The sequence below is a fragment of the Abramis brama genome, assembly GCF_963993115.1.
Source record: "Abramis brama genome assembly, chromosome: 6".
Taxonomy (NCBI): Eukaryota; Metazoa; Chordata; class Actinopteri; order Cypriniformes; family Leuciscidae; genus Abramis; species Abramis brama.
In genome coordinates this window covers 39,757,666-39,777,375 of record NC_139968.1, presented here as the reverse complement: position 1 = coordinate 39,777,375, position 19,710 = coordinate 39,757,666, and the positions used below count along the sequence as shown (strand labels likewise).

The 19,710-nt window shown below is 39.1% G+C and overlaps 1 protein-coding gene and 1 long non-coding RNA gene across 2 annotated transcripts; one reads left to right on the top strand and one right to left on the bottom strand.

Moving 5' to 3' along the window:
- Positions 1–7,756: 7,756 nt before the first annotated feature.
- On the top strand, positions 7,757–11,612 carry LOC311085935 (uncharacterized protein; the record flags this gene model as incomplete). The annotated part of the gene is made up of 7 exons (XM_084118555.1): positions 7,757–7,833; positions 8,319–8,604; positions 8,940–8,968; positions 9,346–9,372; positions 9,500–9,528; positions 9,775–9,798; positions 10,347–11,612. 6 exons carry the CDS (start codon positions 7,757–7,759, stop codon positions 9,780–9,782), a joined length of 456 nt encoding a protein of 151 aa, XP_083974681.1. The 3' UTR covers positions 9,783–9,798; positions 10,347–11,612.
- A 2,052-nt stretch (positions 11,613–13,664) lies between these two features.
- LOC311084640 lies at positions 13,665–17,571 on the bottom strand. The gene is made up of 9 exons (XR_014606559.1): positions 17,426–17,571; positions 15,655–15,703; positions 15,483–15,551; positions 15,297–15,378; positions 15,169–15,202; positions 14,999–15,085; positions 14,692–14,856; positions 14,473–14,530; positions 13,665–14,379 (listed from the first exon to the last, which is right to left on the bottom strand). It is a non-coding gene; the product is annotated as an uncharacterized lncRNA (long non-coding RNA).
- Between the last annotated feature and the right edge of the window lie 2,139 nt (positions 17,572–19,710).

Here is a 19,710-nt window from a genome sequence, read left to right as displayed (position 1 = left end):
AAGTCTGCTGAAAACTTGGTCTCTTACACTGTTAAGATATACATACACTGTGTTACGATTCTTCTCAAAAGATCGCAACAAAGTAAGGGAGACGCCACACAACCGCTGCATAAACAATAAGATTTATTTAAATAAAGTAATAAACATGAAATGTCAAGAGATCAGTATAAATGTAAGTCAGCGTGTCAGCATGTAAATGTAAGTAAGCCAGCTCCAATTATATCAGTACAACCAAACATAACGAGAAGTCCAAATCAAAATATCGTATCACATCAGATCTCCGAAGCGGTTGTGCTCTCCCACAGCACGTGTCCCGTCAGCTCTCCGGAAGCCTCCAGAGCCGCAACAACACCAGCGAGCCATCGTGTAGAGGTCTTCACAGTGAACCCGAGACCCGTCGACCCGGGACCCGACCTGGGACCCGTACGGGTTCGGGTCTATATTTTAAATGATCAGCCGGGTCCGGGTCGGGTCCGAATCTATTACTTCGGGTCCGGGTCGGGTCCGAAACGATTACTTCGGGTCCCGGGTCTGTTTAACATTGTGTGTAATACCCGTTGCGATCGGAGTCATCAGATCAGACTCGGAGAAAACCCGGCCGTGATTAGACACTGCTTGTGTTTTTTTGTAACTTGCAACTTGTAAAATTAGGAAAAGAAAAGTGTGAGCTGTACCTGTGAGTACAAGGCGATCTCTCTCTCTCTCTCTCTCTCTCTCTCTCTCTCTCTCTCTCTCTCTCTCTCTCTCCCGTTAGAAGCAGAGCGCGCAGACTCAGTTAATGCAAGTGCATGCACGGTAATAATGGATACCTTCATGAGCGATGTGCGAAAAAAGCTCAAAAACAACGAGTATAAAGAGGTAAAACCTACGGGCACCTCTTCTGTCTGGGCATCCTTCATGCATATTGTAGACGAACATCAGAAAAAAGTAAGTGCAGTTAAGTGTAAAACGTGTGACGCCCTGTTGAAGTTTGATTCAACAAAAACAGGCACATCGCATCTTTTAAAGCACACCAGGTCGTGTGGAAAAACTGTTTTGACCCAATCTTCAGTGGCGCCTTTTCATAGATTGGGTGTGGTTCCAAAAAAAGCAAAGGATGCGATTTTGGAAAAATGCACTAAAGTCTGTGCAAAGGATTTAAGGGCCTTTAGCATGTTTGAAACTCCCGCGTTCACCGACTTGGCGCAGACAATATTAGACACGGGAGCAACACATGGCCGTTGTAATGTGAAGGACTTACTTCCTTCTGGTGTGACGGTATCTCGTTTCACACAGAAAAAATACGAAATTCTCAAAGCAGAGCTCCTGCCAACAGTTAGGAAAGCCATAGCTGAGGGACTGGCATGCGGAGCATCCACAGATATGTGGACAGATGACCATAGGAAGGTCAGTTACACCTGCATCACACTGCATTATATAGATGATGCCTGGGAGTTTAATACCAGGATCATATGTACATGTGCATTTCCATCCGGGGCAAAGAAAACAGCTTTAAACCTGAAGACAGAACTGCTGAAGCAACTAGGTGAATTTGGTCTGGTCCCAGATGAGATCGAAAGACTTGTGTTTGTCAGTGACCAAGGTGCAAATGTGCAGGCAGCGCTCTCCCGATGGGTGCACAAAAGCTGTATAGCACATGTACTGAATACAGTGCTGAAGCACACCTTTAAGAAGTCTAAGGAAGGTGATAACGAGCATGATGGAGATGAGGAAGAACTGCAAGAAGTAAGAAGTTGCATTGAGCAATGCAAGACCCTGACAACATTTTTTAAACACTCTGGATTACAACTACGACTTAAGCAGTCTTTGAAACAAGAATGTGAAACAAGATGGAATACTAAACTGGAGATGGTCAAATCTGTGCTTAATGCATTTGAAGATATTCAGCCCATTCTGCTTGAACGAGGAGAGATGCATCGCATGAGTCACATATCCAAAGACATTCTTCAGATGCTTGTCCAATTCCTGCAGCCTTTTAAGCAGGCAACTGAAGAGCTCAGTGGCTCAAAATATTGTACAATTAACTTAGTGGCCCTCTGGAAAACCAAGCTGATGACACACTGCCAAATATCACAGTTCCAAGCTGATCCAGTCCCGCTCAGAATACTGAAACACAGGTAAGTGTCTAATAACTACTCTTCTAATTTTCTAACAGATTGCCTGTGTATGTACATGTGCTAAAAAAAAAAAAAAGAATTATTATTATTATGTTTTCACCATTTGCTATATTTTTTAGTGTTTTTTTGATGGATTATTCAACTAATTCTATTCAATTTAATAGGTGCATGGGACTTTTGGCTGAACGGATAGTTCTGGGACACCATGAAAAGCTTGCCGTGCTGCTCTGGCCAAAATTCAAGCAGCTTCGGATGTTCACTGCAAAAGAGAGGGAGGAAATATATGAAAGTGCACGTGGAGAGTTGGCCAGCTTCCCTAAAAGAGCTACAACTGAGGTGAATGCCCAGCAGATGCAAGAGGAGGATACAGAGGAGATGGCTGGGCCAGCACCAGGACCAGGACCAGTGCAACACTTTAGCCAGTGGGCTGACGTCGAGGATGCTGAACTGGATACCGGGGTTAATGAACTAGAACAATATTTAAAGCACAAGCCCACAATGGAAAATGAAAGAGACATTCTTAGTTTTTGGAAACACAACCAAAATATGTTTCCATCAATGGCTCAACTGGCAAGAAAAATACTCTGTGTGCCTGCATCTAGTGTGAGTTGTGAGTCAGCCTTCAGCATCTCTGGTCGCACGTTGGAGAATCGTCGGACCTGCCTCAGCACTGCTAGTGTAAATGCATTGCTGTTTCTGAATAGCAACATGTAGGCCAAACATGAAAATGAAAGCAGCCCTACTAGACCTCTGTCTATGCACCACTTTATTAAAGATAAGACAAGCACAGCTTAGAGAGCTGATGTTATTTTTTGTTGCATTGCATATTAGCATTGAATATTTAATTATTATTGTTTTTAGGGCAAGGCTTTAAGAACATTTATGTTGAATATAAATATATACTCGCAAGCAAATAATTGAATGCACGTTGATTGCACAGAATGCACACTTCAAGGTGTTTTATGTTTGTTTAATTGAGTCATATAGCCATCATTAAATGGTTTGTTGCCATGCATGGTTTTGTGTGCAGTGGGGAATCAGATCATTATTTTCTATATTAGTTTATTTTATTTATAGGCCTATGTTTTATTCTTGGCAGTAATTATTGATATATGTACTAGGCTACTACTATGTAGCTAAGTGTCATTTTGAGTTTCTGTTCCTATTACGTGACATAGTAGTAAATAAAAGTTCAAATCTCAAAAATGCTTGCAGACTTGAGTCTTGACACACTCATATTTAATATATTTCAAATCAGCAACATAATCTGAGGTGAACTGTCACATGAATATTTACTTTTACGCTCAAAATAAATTGCGTTAAAAAGCATATTTTAGGATGATCCAGCTAGCGCGCATGTGCAGTCTCAAGCGCGTGTCATGTTTCTATGGCAACCAGTCACAGAGCTTCAGTGAGGGACCGCCAAACCGCGCTTTAGATTTTACAATATAAATTAACCATCTTGTTTAATCTTAAAGTTTTAGTTTGTCAGATTCATTTCAGACTCGATGCAGAGCAGAGAGCACGGAGATGATAGCAAATAAAAAACGTCAGCGGCCATGGCACTGAACGAGCAATCGTTATAATAGTTCAAAAGGGCAAACAGTCAAAGTTATTATGCGAGTTAACTCGAGTCATAATGTAAGTTACATGTGTAAATTTGCATTTGTTATCCGTCACCGTGACATCAAGTGGACTTTTGAAGCTGAAATAATGAGTGGATTAAGCTTGGACTTGGAATAACGAGAGGAATAACATGGATAACTTTCTTGTCGGAGGATTGTAATGCATGATAAAAGCCAGTCAGGTACAAGGAAGGGAGACTACTACGCTACTACGGCTCCTTAAATAGGGAATGTGAAGGTGACGTCACGCCGTGTTGCATTATGCGTCCGCCGCCATATTGAGAGGATCGCGCCCTATTCCGCTGTATGTGAATTCATGTGTTGGAGGCTGTGTTTAGATTTTCTGTTGAGATTTTTAGTAACGTCGATATGGTTGGTCAGTACTGCTCGATCAAGAACTGCCATAGCAGGTCACACGATCGTTCAGGGAGGAAAATGAACAACAGAATACGTTTTTTCCACTTTCCTTCCGTGAAAAAAACAACATGGGAAGCAGATGGAGGAGCTGACGAGAAGGCGCCGGATCGCGTGGGTTGCCGCAATAATGAGAACATTTTTTAATTTTAATAAACAAATACAAAATATTGTCTTCTAAAATTCCCATAAATATGGTTCTGCCATGTGAGGGTGAGACTGTGGTTCTTGGACAAAGTTGTCATAGTCTGCTGTGCTCTTACAAACATGTGTCCAAGTGTTGTGCAGTGATTGCTAAATCAACTGGTTTGTAAAAACGTTTGTTAAAAGTTGTACAAAGCTAGAGGTTTTGTATTGTATATTCCTTGATGACTTGTAGGATAGTTGATGAATTGTATTGATTTTGTGGTTCATGTTAGCAGACGATAAAGCCACATTGCATGAATCAAATAAATTATATTTTTGTTTTCAATTAACAATTTGCTTTGATATTCTGTACATCTTTTTACATGCCCTTTTAAAATGTTAGTGAATCAAGGTTTTGTATAACGTTAACTGCTTAATACATTAAGTGACTTTTATCTGTTTCTGTACTGATTGCATCCACAAAGACTCTTTTAAATAACGTTACACATAAACTGGGATGGGCAAAGATACATCAATCTATTTTGAAGGGATGTATAGCTCTTAAACTCCTGCAAAGTGTACGCACTCAATTCAAAAACAAGGTTAACGATGTCCAGATTTGTGAGCGGAGGTAACGTTAGTGCGTCTGGATCTGTAACGTTAATCCAGTCTTGGACTGCTAAATCATATGGATCAACGTTGTTTATCGCGGACAATTTGTCCGAATAACGTTTTTGGTAGTGGCATTTAGTTTCTCCCGATAGGGTCCCTTCTCTTTTTCTTTCAATTTCATTCGTTTTTCTTCAATTTTACCTCGTTGTAGCCAAACACACCCAACTATTACATGTCATAGCAACGGGTGGCGAAAAGGTAAACAGAGATCGTGCCTCCTAAGATGGCGGCCACGTCCCATAGTGCAACACTGCGTGACGTACCTTCACATTCCCTATTAGGTAAGACAAAAAGTTGTATTTTTCGCAACAGGTTTATTGACTTGTAATAGCAGTTTAAGGTGGAATATGTGACAATCGGGACCAGTCGGGTCTGTCTCCGGCGGTTTCGGGTCCAGCTTTCAAATAATAGACGGGTCCGGGTCGGGTCCGGTTAAGCATTTCTCGGTTTTGCACGGGTCCGGGTCCAGCTTTTGAAATAATAGACGGGTCCGGGTCGGTTCGGTGTAGCACATTACGGGTCTCTTTCGGGTTCGGGCACGAATTTTTGGACCCGTGAAGACCTCTACCATCGTCTGCTTCTCTGTTTGACCCAGTGTCTTTTAAAGTACCATGATCTGGTTCAGGTGTAAAGCCACACCCCCCAGCAATCAGCCTGTAACTCGGGGACAAACACACAAGCACTCACTGCACAACCACTCATTGAACCGTCACAACTGTTTTTAAATAAACTCTTTAATTCTGTAAATGTGTTTTTATTCAACGGTCATATAATCTGAATCTGAATTCATAGGTTATTCTTATTAAGACGCCCCTTCAATTAAAACATAAGCATATATTTGATTCATGTTCGGTAGGAAAAATTCAGTTAAAGGGGCATTCCACCCATTTGAACATTGTTTTTTATTTAAAGTGGGTCATATATGTAGTCGAAATGTAAAATAAATTTTGAATTTGGTGCCTTCGTGACCGAGGAAAGACAAAAAATAACTTCAGGACGCATTTGTATGAAAGACAACAACTCCCACAATGCACCACATTGCACAGCTCCGCAAGCCACTCCCACTAATCCAGAAAGCGCATATCTGCCTATAAGAGAAATCACTCTTCCGTCTACAAGGCTAGCTACCACCAGAGCTTGAAATTCATTTCACATTCACACAAAATGTCTAGTTAGTTGGCGAACTCAGTGCATTACTCCTCGTTTGTATTTCTTTCGAAAAGGTGAATTATTGCATGGTACCTGGATGTTCAGTCAGAACATATGCGGTGCGAAACTAGGATAGTTCTCAACACAAACGTCCGTGTCCTCGTCTGATTCTCAACACAAACGTCCGTGTCCTCGTCTGATTCAGAGATTTCGTCCAGGAGAAATTGTCATCGTTGAAATTCTTTGCCGCAGACGGACTCTATCTCTGTGTTCGTAGCGGTTCGTAGTTGCATAGTGAGATCACCGGCGCCACCAGTCCGCCCTAACTCGAGCCAGTCCGGGCTCCTCGTCCGCGGCAGGCAGGTCTTCTCTATAGAGAAAGAGTTGCGACATTCTTTGATGTCGTCGCTATGGCTGTCACGTGGTTCATGTAAGCCCCAATAGTTCTAAAACATACGCTGGCTGTCATGTTATTCTATGGGACAGACAGCAACGATTGCATTATTGAACGGTAATATGAAATAAAACACACACCCAATTACTTTTTCAGCTGGTATTGCATTTTGTCAATGCCAGTTTTGCATTTGGAGAGGCAGGGTGACAACGAAAATACTGCATTCTTTAGAAGTTTTAGGTTATATTTTTGGAGGGAAAAGCTTAGTGTCCATGTTCCCACTGGCTTTAGCGGCTCCAACTTAACTTTTGCATATCATTAATCTGATAACTAGAAAAAAAAGTTTGTTGAGACAAACTTTAAGTTGGCTTGAGAAAGCCAGACCAGAGAGTTTGAAGAAGTTTAAAGTAGTTAGAAGTTTAAAGTAGTTTAAAATTTGATTGATAAATTAGTTAGGAAGAAAGAATAGTTAGAAAGAAAGAAAGATTAGTTAGAAAGAGAAAGAAAAGATAGATTAGTTAGAAAGAAAGATAGATTAGTTAGAAAGAAATAAGAGTTAGTAAGAAAGAAAGATTAGTTAGAAAGAAAGAAAGAAAGAAAGAAAGAAAGAAAGAAAGAAAGATTGATTGATTAGTTAGAAAGAAAGAAAGAAAGAAAGAAAGATGTTCATATTCATAACATATTGGTGTAATAATTTCTATTGACTGTATACAGTTCATCAGTACATGTTTATCCATGCAGACCCATGCAATATTTGACTTTTAATTTGTTTTTTGTTTTTTTGTTCCCTTTCTTCTAGTGAAATCGGATCATTTGTTCTGCTCAGTAAGTATTCTATTTCTCATTATTCTATTCAGACTCACTGTATATGATTATATAGACATTATATGATCATAGGCATAGCATATTGATTGATCTGTGATGATTTCTCTTTAGATTGTATATAGAGCTGGTAAGTCCCGCCCCTTCCGCTAACCCCGCTGGACCTCTAGGTTGAAAAATCGTCAATGCAAGTGAATGGGAGAAAATAATTATTTTCTGGTCCCGTTTGAATTTTGCCATGAATGTGAACATATGTTGTTTGTGAATTTTTTATATAACTTTTCGTGTAAAGAATGCTAGAATTTAGTGGGTAGAAGTTTGATACGGTTAGACTTTGTGTCAGAGCACTTTGTGGACTACAACTCTCGCTGCTTTCGACGCGTTTGAAACGTCAACACCACTCGCACACGGACACTAGCTCACGGATCCCGCTAAACATGGCTGTGTCTTTGGTGCACTTCACCGCCTTCTTTCAGGGAGAGGACAAAATCGTTGAGGTTGGCGAAAACCACGGGTAAGTCAACTTTATGGGGTGACGTCACATAGGCGACATGTAGTCTTTCTCGTTATGTCTTTTCCACAACTGCTAGCCGAAGAATCATACAATATACTGTCAAACTCGTAACATGAAAAGTTATATAAAAAAATTCACAGACAACATATGTTCAATTCATGGCACAATTCAAACGGGACCAGAAAATAATTATTTTCTCCCATTCACTTGCATTGACGGTTTTTCAACTTTGAGGTCCAGCGGGGTTTTACGGAAGGGGCGGGACTTACCAGCTCTATAATTATTCTGCACATTGATTCAGATATTCAGGGATGTTTTTTTCTTCTTCCTTTTACACTTCAGTTAACAGTCATCTGTTACCAAACCTTACTCTGCTATGTACGTATTCTTTTTGATTCACACTTTCCAAAATCTCTCACACACCTATACAATATATATGAGGGTTTTTGAAGATTTATTTTTCTTCTTTTTTGTATTTCTCACAGCATAAGCGAACCCAAAGGCTCTTTTAAGAGCTATCTCCCATCATCTGCTATCTCCCATCATCTGCCATCTCCCATCATCTGCCATCTCCCATCATCTGCCATCTCTCATCATCTGCTATCTCTCATCATCTGCCATCTCCCATCATCTGCCATCTCCCATCATCTGCCATCTCCCATCATCTGCCATCTCCCATCATCTGCTATCTCTCATCATCTGCCATCTCCCATCTGCCATCTCCCGTCTGCCATCTCCTGTCTGCCCTCTCCTGTCTGCCCTCTCCCACAGGTGCGTATATATTTGTTGCTGTCATTTAAGTTACTTCAGATCCACATGCCCTGCTCATCCATTCAGATGAATGCATCACATTCTGCTGGTTTCATGCAGTTTATTTTTATTATTGAATTTAATTTATTTTTTGCCAAACTCCAGAGCTATAGGCTAACTAAATTACTCAAAATTATTGGTTGAGTATCATCAGGAATTTGTTTTTAATATATCTTTTTTTATTTTTCTAAAGTCTGTTTATTTAATGAGTAATATTTTGTATAGTGCTTTTTAACATTGTTATTATTATCTTTTAACGGAATGGAATTTTTACACCTGTTTTCTTTTGTTTGCAGCATTGGTCATATCTGGTGAGGCTCACCATGTAAGTACGACTGTAATGCTAATTTGTAATGCCATATACACTTACTGCTAAATGTTAAAGGGGTGGTTCGGGATTTTTGACATCGGAACTCATTTTTAAGTCAGCCTGGTTGTTATTCATCAGTGGAGACATTTTATTTTTTTTAATTATCCAGTCCTTATATTTGGATAGTTAGCCGATATATAAGGACTGGATAATTTTTTTAAAAAAGTCTCCACTGATGAATAACAACCAGGCTGACTTAAAAATGAGTTCCGATGTCAAAAATCCCGAACCACCCCTTTAATGCAGTATTGGACTACATAAACAATATATTTTGAAGGACATTGTATAACAACTTTTAGATAATTTGTCTCTTTTTTTTGTATCATCTACAGTAGATTGGACATCTTCTGTCCATCTAGGTGAGTAAAGTACCATTATTAAACATGTACAGTTACACAGATTGTGAGCTTTATCATCATAGTGAATGAAACATGTTGGCAGTTTAGTTTTGCTGTTAAAACTTAAAACTTGTTTTCTTGTTCGCAGTGTTGCTGATCTCTGCAGAAGCTCACCATGTAAGTAATACTGTAATGCTAATTTGTAATGCCATTTGCACTGTATGTTCACTTAATTTTGATAGGTAGAAAGCTTTAAAATCACTGCAGCATGTTAATATGAATTATTATGGGGCAACATAATATATCTTGAAGAAGAGTGTGTTACAATACAAACGTTTGATAAATGTGAACATGAGGACTTATTTGAGCTGTGTGAACAAATCTAAATAGTCTCTTTTTTTCTTCTTTTTCTCTTGTCTACAGTAGATTGAAGTCTTGTCCATCTAGGTGAGTAGAATTGTTAAACAGGTTTTTGCAACAACAACAAATATTTATAGTGAAATTTGGGAATGTTGATTACTAAGATTTAAATAATAATAATAATAATTTCCATCTTCAGTAATAGCAAAAAAAGTAAGTTACTTATTGATGTTATTATTGTATTCAAAATGATTCATGCAATGGCAATATAGTTCTTATTAACATTTAATAATTCAATAATTCCTGTACTTTTATATAGGCATGTTTGTTTGTGTTAAGAATGTAACTAACTTGTTTTTTCTTCTGTGTGTATGTGTCTCTGCATGCGTGTGTGTGTGTGTGTGTTATCTGTCCTGTCCTGTCCTATCAACACCTTTTATCCATTTTCACTCAAACCTTTATCCTGCTTATTTCTCAAACCTTTGCAATTTCTTCACTTTCTCTTCCCAAAATGACAAAAAATCTGGCCTGATCACCGAACGCCGCTGCTCTGCTTGCTGCTTGCTTGCTCGCAAACCAAACCGCACAAAATGCAATCTCTTCTGCAATGCAAAAACCCAAACGCACTGAAGCAGCTTGCTAACGCATCTTCAAAATAGAGCCAGTAAACCCAATTCTTGACCTGTATAACAAACCCAAACCTTGAACCAATATAACAAACCCAAACCTTGAACCAATATAACAAACCCAAATCTTGAACCAATATAACAAACCCAAACTTTGAACCAAAATAACAATTCATTTACAGTGCCGGACAGCCTGAAAGAGGGACCAGCTCCAGTCTGCTCTTCCTGATCTGAGGACTGCATTGGAAGATCATCCTCCAAGCGCACACACAACACACACACAGTCATTTGTTTGATAACCAACTGTTTAGCTTTATATTACATAGTTTTTCATTTTCTATAGTCTTATCAAATATTCAACTTTATTTAGCTTTTGTTTAATTGACTGCTTATCAATAAATCCCAGTTTCTGTTCAGTAAGTTCAGTCTTGGAACATCTATATTGTATAGTTGATTTCACAATTGTAATTTTATACACCAGTCTAATATTGTTTGGTGATATTGGTGGTTAGCATTTTACAACCCTAAGTTACAGTTTTATACTTTTATCCTAACACTTCCTGATCCCCAGTCTTCCCAGCTGCTCTTCCTGATCTCCAGTCTGCTCTTCCTGATCTCCAGCTGCTCTTCCTGATCTCCAGTCTGCCCTGCTCTTCCTGATCTCCAGTCTTCCCAGTCTGCTCTTCCTGATCTCCAGTCTGCCCAGCTGCTCTTCCTGATCTCCAGTCTGCCCTCCTCTTCCTGATCTCCAGTCTGCCCTCCTCTTCCTGATCTCCAGTCTGCCCTCCTCTTCCTGATCTCAAGTCTGCCCTGATCTCCAGTCTGCCCAGCTGCTCTTCCTGATCTCCAGTCTGCCCTGCTGATCTGAGGACTGCATTGGAAGATCATCATCCAAGCACACACACAGTCATTTGTTTGATAACCAACTGTTTAGCTTTACATTACATAGAGTTTTTATTTGCTATAGTATTATCACATATTTAACTTTATTTAGCTGTTGTTTAGTTTTTGTGATTGCTTTTATTAGGCTATTATTAATAAAGTCCAGTTTCTGTTTAGTAAGTTCAGTCTTGTAACATCTATATTGTATAGTTGATTTCACAATCTTTGGGTGTAATTTTATAAACCAGTCTAGTATTGTTTGGTGGTATCAGTGGTTAGCATTTTACAACTTTCGCATTTTGAGAGTAACATTTAACCTAAGTTACAGTTTTATAAGCAAGATCTGGTTTAGTATTACATTAGTTAAGTTTCTGTATTTATATCACATTTAACTATTGCAGACAAAATTTTTTCTTCTGGTCAAATTTCTTATATTGGTCAAATACTTTGATATAAATTGTCTACACTAATATTTGTTTCTGTTTTATTGTATTTACTGTGAAGTATATTCATTGTTAGGTATAGTAGGTTCCTTTTCATAGATCAATTAAATATTGTGTATTTTATATAATCGTTTTTTTTTTTTACTTAGTTGGAGTCCAACATACATTATAATATAAATATTAAGAATAATATATTTGTTTAGTGAGTGTTTTTACAAACTGCTACCATTTACGTTTTGACATTCACTAGCTGAATCTTCAGAAACGGTGAAAGATAAATTTACTTATACACGGTTTTCATATTATCAAAGGAGCTCCGGTTAATTTGTAAGTATTCAATTATCAGCAGTTCAATACGTTTTCTTATATTTACTGCATTTATTTGTGAGCGTTAAAACATCACCATGCCGAGAAAAGGTAAGAGGAGTGCATCTCAGAAACAGCGCAGAAAGCAAGAAGCTTCGGGTGGCTCCAGTAGCGGTAACTCCGTGTCACATAGCGCCGATCCAAACCCATATGTCCTCTCTGTTACAGCATCGCACTTTCAAGGTGATACTAGGTACCAGATTTACTCCAGAGGCTATCAGTGTACGTGCAATGCCTTAATGTTCCTAGCTGTCCATAATGAACACAATGAGTTGCGCAGTTTCGATTTAGACCGTATTTTACTGAGAGGTGATGCAGTTTACACTAGTGTCAAACGAACACTGCAGAGCAAACGGCAATTTGTGTCTAATTTTTTAAACTTTGATGAGCTGCCAAACACAGTTAAGACCAACTCAGCCTGCTACAACATCCTGAAACATCCTCAGAGAGTTGGATTTCTAAAAGATTCACCTGTCCTAGGCGAGTATGAAAACCTTGAGAATACTCTGCAGTGCCTCAGAGCTGATGTGAGTGACGCGTTGCTGCTGATTGGAACCACGTGTATCGCCGTATTCAGAGATCGCTCAGGGAGGTTTGGCTATTTTGACTCTCACTGCAGATCAGCATATGGAATGCCTGAGGAAGAAAGCACTGGTACGGCCGTGATGTTGACCTTCTTTCGTCTAGAAGACATGATCGAGAGGCTGATGCTATTGTTTCAATGGTGTTTCGATTTGAGAGACCAGCAACAATTTGATCTGTTGCCTGTGTCGTTCATTAACCTGATAACTGAAAGCAGTGTACGCCCTGAAGTCTCCCCGAACTGCTGTGAGCTTGAACGTGATGTACAACCATCTGTCTCTGCTCTGTCATACAGTGAACAATGCAGGTCTGCTAATGTCTCACAACAGTGTGTCCAAGATCCGGTTCAACAACCATCTGAGACTACCGTTAATAGAGCCACGTCAAATAATGATCAAGCCCAATATCCAGATAAAATGGACCTTATAACTTCTGTCACTCAGAATCAAGACAGTAATAAAAATGTGTCATTCAGTGAACTTTCTCACGGCATGCTGCAGGATCAATTGCCATTGTCAGCTCCTAATCACAATTATTCACAGTCCACAAACAAGCAGACAGAAAAACTGAACAAGACTCGGAAGCGAAAGGCTTACTCTAAAAAATGGCACAAAGAAATGGTTCAGAGGCAAGGTGTGTATGACAAAAAACAGGCTGTACGTATAGTCTATGATTATAAAAGAAGCCGTGAATCCAGGGAAAGACGTAAACAAGCCATGAAGAACAAGTACCCAGATAGCAATGAGTCGGCGGACCACCGTCGGTGCTCCGGCGGCAGTATAAGCGGCAGAATGGCCACATAGCAAACACGTTGGACGGCGCACTGCCGGCGGCAGCCGCTTTTTAAAAGCGGCAGCCGCCTTCCTACCGCCTTCGTTCCGCGGCCGGCCCGCGGGCCAACCACCGTTCCGCCGCCTTTATATTGCAGGCGGCCCTTCCGCGGCCCGCCGGAGGCAAGCGCTATTTTCGAGCGATCAGCCGCCGCTTATTCTGGCTATATATATATATAGCATGCAGTTTATCAAGAATAATGATTGCTCAAACCAGACAAATATCCATTTGCCATTTTTATTCCACTTCAAAGTACAGTAACTGTATTTTAAACAAGATGTGTCAGATCACTGAAACATAACAGAAAAATATATAAATCAATATACTAACATGCAGGTTTCTAATTAAATTTTGGTTAAAAATAAAAAATAAAATCAGCCTTAGAAGCAAATTACAACTCTTACAATAATTGTTCATATAAAGAGGACAGCTCTAGGGTGAAACAAATTACCAGTAAACATTATGACAATTAAAGAGAATACTTGATACCAAATAATGTGCAGGATACCAAATAAATCAAAGTATGACATCACATTTACAAGCCATTTCTAACAATAGGATAAGTGGTAGTAATTTATAGTAAAGCTCTGGAGTAGAATAGACCATTATAACTGCAATGCTGACCTGTGGCACAAGGACTTACAAGCATTATTTGAAAAAAGAAAAAAAAGAAAGTAATTTCCACAGTGAGTGAGTATAGTGTGACACTTCTGACTTCTTTAGGGGTCTTGATGTTACTGACTGCAAGATAAAGAAAGGATTCCAGTTGTCAGTGATTCTGGGGTTTCAGTAGTCAGCCCAAGTGGTCGGCTGTGGGTCCCTCTCAGCTGTGCGGTGCCTTTTTCTGCCTTCACGGTCAGATGCTCCTTTCAGGTAACGTGAAACATTAACCTAGACCGCATCAGTGGCATCCTGGGTTGCTGAGTTCATCCGGATGGCTAATTTAGAAAATACAGATCTGTCATTTCATTTGAATTGCATGAGGCCATACACATCTACTTAAAATATAATTAAAAAAATATTCAACTTACTTTGAACAATGGTCTAAAGGAACATGTCTCTAAAACATGCTTTATCCCCTACACCAAGCTGAAAATCCAAAAAAGTGTTACAAATTACATTTCTCTGAAGCTTCTCATAAATAAATTAAAAATGTGAAAGGCTAAGGATTCAGACTGTAATATATGCAGTATACAATCTTAAATTTTACTTTTTAGATTACTCTACGGCGTTATAATCAGCAAACTTACAAGTTGTTCCTGGAGCTTTTTATCCTGCTTCAAACTGTTGTCAAGAACCGGCAAATCTTCCTGGGTGTGTAGGGGGAGTAACAGATCCCCTGACAGGAGTAACTCCAACAGACACAACATCGCCAAACTCTGCAAGACGTCACAGCATAAGGGTCTGATCTGCACCTACAGGGTTTCCCAGAATAAAATAGTCAGTCCTGGTCCCTCAACTACTAAACTATGACATTTATATCTAGGTCTACTACATGTACAGGTAGCCCCAGTGGGAATTAAACCAACAACCACAGGTGCTGTTTGCAAGTTGAACCTGATTGCCCAGTGCAAGCAAACGTCTTCAACATTGTTTGTTGAACTTGCTTCACCTACTCTTGAAGTAAGCCGCTGTCATCCGAAGCTACAAAATGAAAGGCATATGGTAATTTTGGACTTACATCACACACAAAAAAGTACAATTTAAGAAACAGGGCAAGTTCTCACCTGCTCGTGCATTGCTTTCCCTCAGGGCTTGGTTCTACATTTAAAAAATAAAATAAAACAAACAACTAAAGGCACTATTTTCAATACTGTTAAAACACTGGACATTAAGACATAGGGCTAGAATATACCTTCACAGCTGAAAACTTCATGCTTGACATGAGATGTCATTGGAGTACAAGGGCCAACAATAGATCAATGACTTTCTCCCTCCTATTGATAATCATTGACATGTAAAAATATGTTTGAAGTTATTGCATACATTTAATGAATTGGACTTAAATTTAACACTTAGTTAAGCGCAACGTATTACATACCTCCATAGTTTTCACCCATATGCTGCAAGGGTAAATTTGCTGCCGGGGGTGTAAAGCTTAGTACTTGAGCTGGGGGAGCAAACATAACAGCTTTCATTTCAATGCAGAGTATTGCATATTCAGTAATGAAACAATAATTGAACTGTGCAAGAGAATGGAATGTACAACACACCTCAACACCTTTCATCCAGAAACTGCTGCAGCGAATCCCATCAAGTGTCCTAGTGAAAAACAGATTATGATTAAAGGATTCATCATCTTAAAGTCAGCATGAAATCAAATTTTACTATTTGTATTTTTATATGTAATATTGTAGTGTTTATGTAAATGATTCATCTGTGCACTTTTTTTATTTATTCATGTACCCTTATGGCTCGTTTCCACTGAGCAGTACAGTACGGTACGGTACAGTACGGTACGGTTCGGGTCTGTTAACCATGATCTGGCTAGCGTTTCCACTGCCAACAGTACCCTTACTTGATAGGCGTGGTGTTTCGATCGACGTAATTTTCGCGCGAAGAAGAACATAGTAAACTACAATGGATGACATACAGCAGATCTTGTTCTTGCTCCTCGACATGTTTGTCACAAGAAGACAAGCGCCGACATTAGGCTTTTCTCAATATTAAGTACGCAAAGTTTGTACTTGCCATGTGCGACTCACTCCTACATGCACATGGTACAGCGCGTTCTTAAAAGCGTCACTCAGCTCGCTCTGCTACTCCGGTTATCTCTGTTACTCTGTATGTACAAATTTAAGCAACAATAAAACGAAATATGTTATAAAACACTACTCTGCCTCTTTTCGTTTTCATTTAAATAAATTAAACATTATAGGGACACAAATGTGGTTCATGCGCAACGCATATTGATTATTCACTGCACGTTATACGTTATTCTATTTATAACAAAACGATTTAAAACACAACCCTAACGTTACCTCTTTTCGTTTAAATAATAAAAAAAATTACACATTACAGGCAATATATGCATTTGTACAAATGTTGCAATAAACATCAGTGATAATCTTGTAATAAGAAAATGACAAGAAACCATATTTCTTTTTGTAAAATTTCAGTTTTATCAATAATAGCCAATATAAAAGTTTAAGTAAAAGGTACAAGAAGCTATACAATAAGAAATAAAGCAAACAATTCAGTCAAATGTCCAAATGCTGCGCTAGTCTAACATTACAACAGTAAAATTAAATACAAATAGCCTATAATATGAAACTAAACTTAGCCCTCAGTCAAAACGATTGACAGGGAACGAATTATATATTCACGAGACCAAAGATCGCCCGTTAGGTCTGCACAAGACGAATTATATCTCATGTTTAACCACTACCGTCGGAGTCATCGGCGAACGTCAGAAGAACTAACTTAGCCGAGGAAAGGCTCATCCAGCCGGGAAACATGAGCGCCGAGCGCCCGCTGATCGCATGGATCTCACAACCGGGGAAAAACAAATCATCTTTAAAAATAAACCACAGATTAGAGCTTTAAACAACTACATTCTCGCCTGAAAAACTCTTAAAATTACATTTCGTGACACAGTAACAGTATATTATATTAAACTGTATATAAAAAAATGGCGCTTCTTATGTTGTCATTCCCCTCGTAGCACGCGCAAGTGACGATTCTCTGTCAACCAATCAACGTCCTGCAGTGAGTCTAGCTCCACCTTTTAGTACCGTACCACTGTGCTAGGTACCCCAACGGAAGGGTACCCAAAAAGTGGTACGGTACGGTTCGGCTTTTTGGTACCATTCTCAACTTTTGGCAGTGGAAACGCAAATAAAAGGGTACCGACCCGTACCGTACCGTACCGTACCGCTCGGTGGAAACGCGCCATTATAATCTTTAATCAAATACGTTACCCTTCCCTCCCCCCTCGAAATGACTTCTCTTCCGGTCATGAGCAATGGCGTGAGGGCGTACTACCTGTAGCTAGATACATTTCAACATGAAACGTTAGAACATGCTTGAACTCAGTGTGTAAAAAAGGTGTGTAAAAAAGGTGAAACAGCATGTGGTAGCGATCACTGTAATTCTCTTCACTTGGAAATACGTCACAACACTACGAAGGTACTGAAACCGTGTGACGAGACGAGTAAATCTGCTTCAGTTTTTTAGGTGCTGCCCCTTTCGACCGGTGGAGGTACTTCTCTGTTTGTGCTTTAACACTTTCTTAAACATTTGTACAGGTCGCAAAACTCGCAATTGCAAACTGCAAAGTAATCCCTTATACATGTAAAAGGTAAAATAAATTAAAAATTGAGCTTGTAAAACAATGAAAGACATAACCACAATTTCCTGGAGTGACAGAGAGACAAAATATTTCTAAATATTTCACTTTATCCTTCAGGTCAAAACAGGGATTTTCATGTTTCTCATAGACATTACCATGGTTGCAAATTAATAAAAAAAATATAAAGCAAACCCAAGATTTTGGCCAAGTTGCAGATATCGTTCACTGTTCACTGATTTCAAGCATTGGTGAAAAATCTAACTTCATCCATTTATTCTGCTAAATTGTTCATACCATGAATTAAATATTTATTTTAAAAACTAATCAGAATCAGAAAGATATTTATTGCCAAGTAAGTTTTACAAAAGGAATTCTTTTTGGTCTATTGGTGCATCTCAAATTGTGCATAAGAAATGTAAAGAATTGTCACCTTAAGTGAATAAAATAATTCTATATATTTTACATATCTGCTATCGCTTCAGAGTTTCAAAGTAATTTAAATGTAATTTCCTAAACCTTATCATGGAATCAGAGTCAAATCTGTTAACCCCTAATGGCTTTGAAGCAACAACAACAACAAAAATTGATATAATTCACATAATAATTATAATCGCTTTAAATGTGAAAAGTAGTTAAAATGCTGTCAGTTTCACTCATGGCTGGTCGATTTCAAAGCGACTTGCCGCCAGCCAGCCGCGGTTCATTTAGACGGCGGCAGCCGTCAGAGAGAATGAAGTCGGCGGCCCGGCGGCTGTTCGCCGGTGGCATCTCGCAAGAAATGGGAGTGACGTATTCGGCGGCAAACGTTTCATCTCCGCCAGCGGGGCGCACCTATAGCCGACAGCTTGGGGCCGGCGGCAAAAAGAAGCCGTGCAGATATTTTTTGCTATCTGGGTATTGGAACAGTATGTTTTACAGGGAAGAACACAGACAAGCAATGAAAAACAAATATAGAAATATTAATGAATACAGAGAGAGAAGAAAGGCTTATGCAATTAGCAAGTACAGAAATAATGAAAAATACAGAGAGGAAAAAAAGAGCCATGCAACCAACAAGTACAGAAATAATGACAAATACAGAGCGGACAAAAAGAGTAAAATAACCTTTAATTACAGGAATGATGAACAATTCAAGGAGAGACAAAAAAAGTATATAATTCAAAATTACAAGAGCAATGATAAATATAAGAAACAACATATGCAATATCTTGTTGATAGATATTTCAATGATCCAATTTTCAGGCAAAGGCAAAAGGACCATTACAAAAACCAATGCATAAATGATCCTAACTTCTATGAAAGAAGGAAGAGCATTTTTAAACAACGTTATCACTGTGATGCACATTTTAGGGCTCGTCAGAAAGAATATAGTTTATTCAAATCTAAAAACAAAATATCTGAACTCAAGATACTTCACACAGTACAGTGTGCACAAGACATACAGCGCAAATACAAAAACATGAATCTGATGCGCCAGCAGAGAGACACTGTACAAAATACCCAGCCTGACGCAGTACAAGATCCGACTGTGTTAAGAGCCTTAAATGTTTTCAGAAACATTATAAAACAGGGCCCAACTTATGTCTGCACATGCTGTGCCAGAGCGCTCTTCTCAAATCAAGTCAAATCATGTGACCGTGAGCGCTATCAGAAGAACCCGACAGTTGCTTCAGTTTGCTTGACTGGAAACTATGTTCATGTGTGCTCCGACTGCCCTGATCAATGTCCCTTGGAGAACAGGAAAACAGAGTGGATCTGTCACTGCTGCCATAACACACTATTGAGAGGTCTGATGCCAGACATTGCGTTAGCCAATAATCTTCAGTTCGCTCCCATTCCTCCTGAACTCTGCGATTTGAATGTTCTTGAAAGACACGTTATTGCAAAGTACATTCCTTTTGCTAAGATTGTTACACTACCGAAAGGCCAGCAAAGAGCTATTAAAGGTGCTGTGATTTCTGTTGCATCTGAAGTAGAA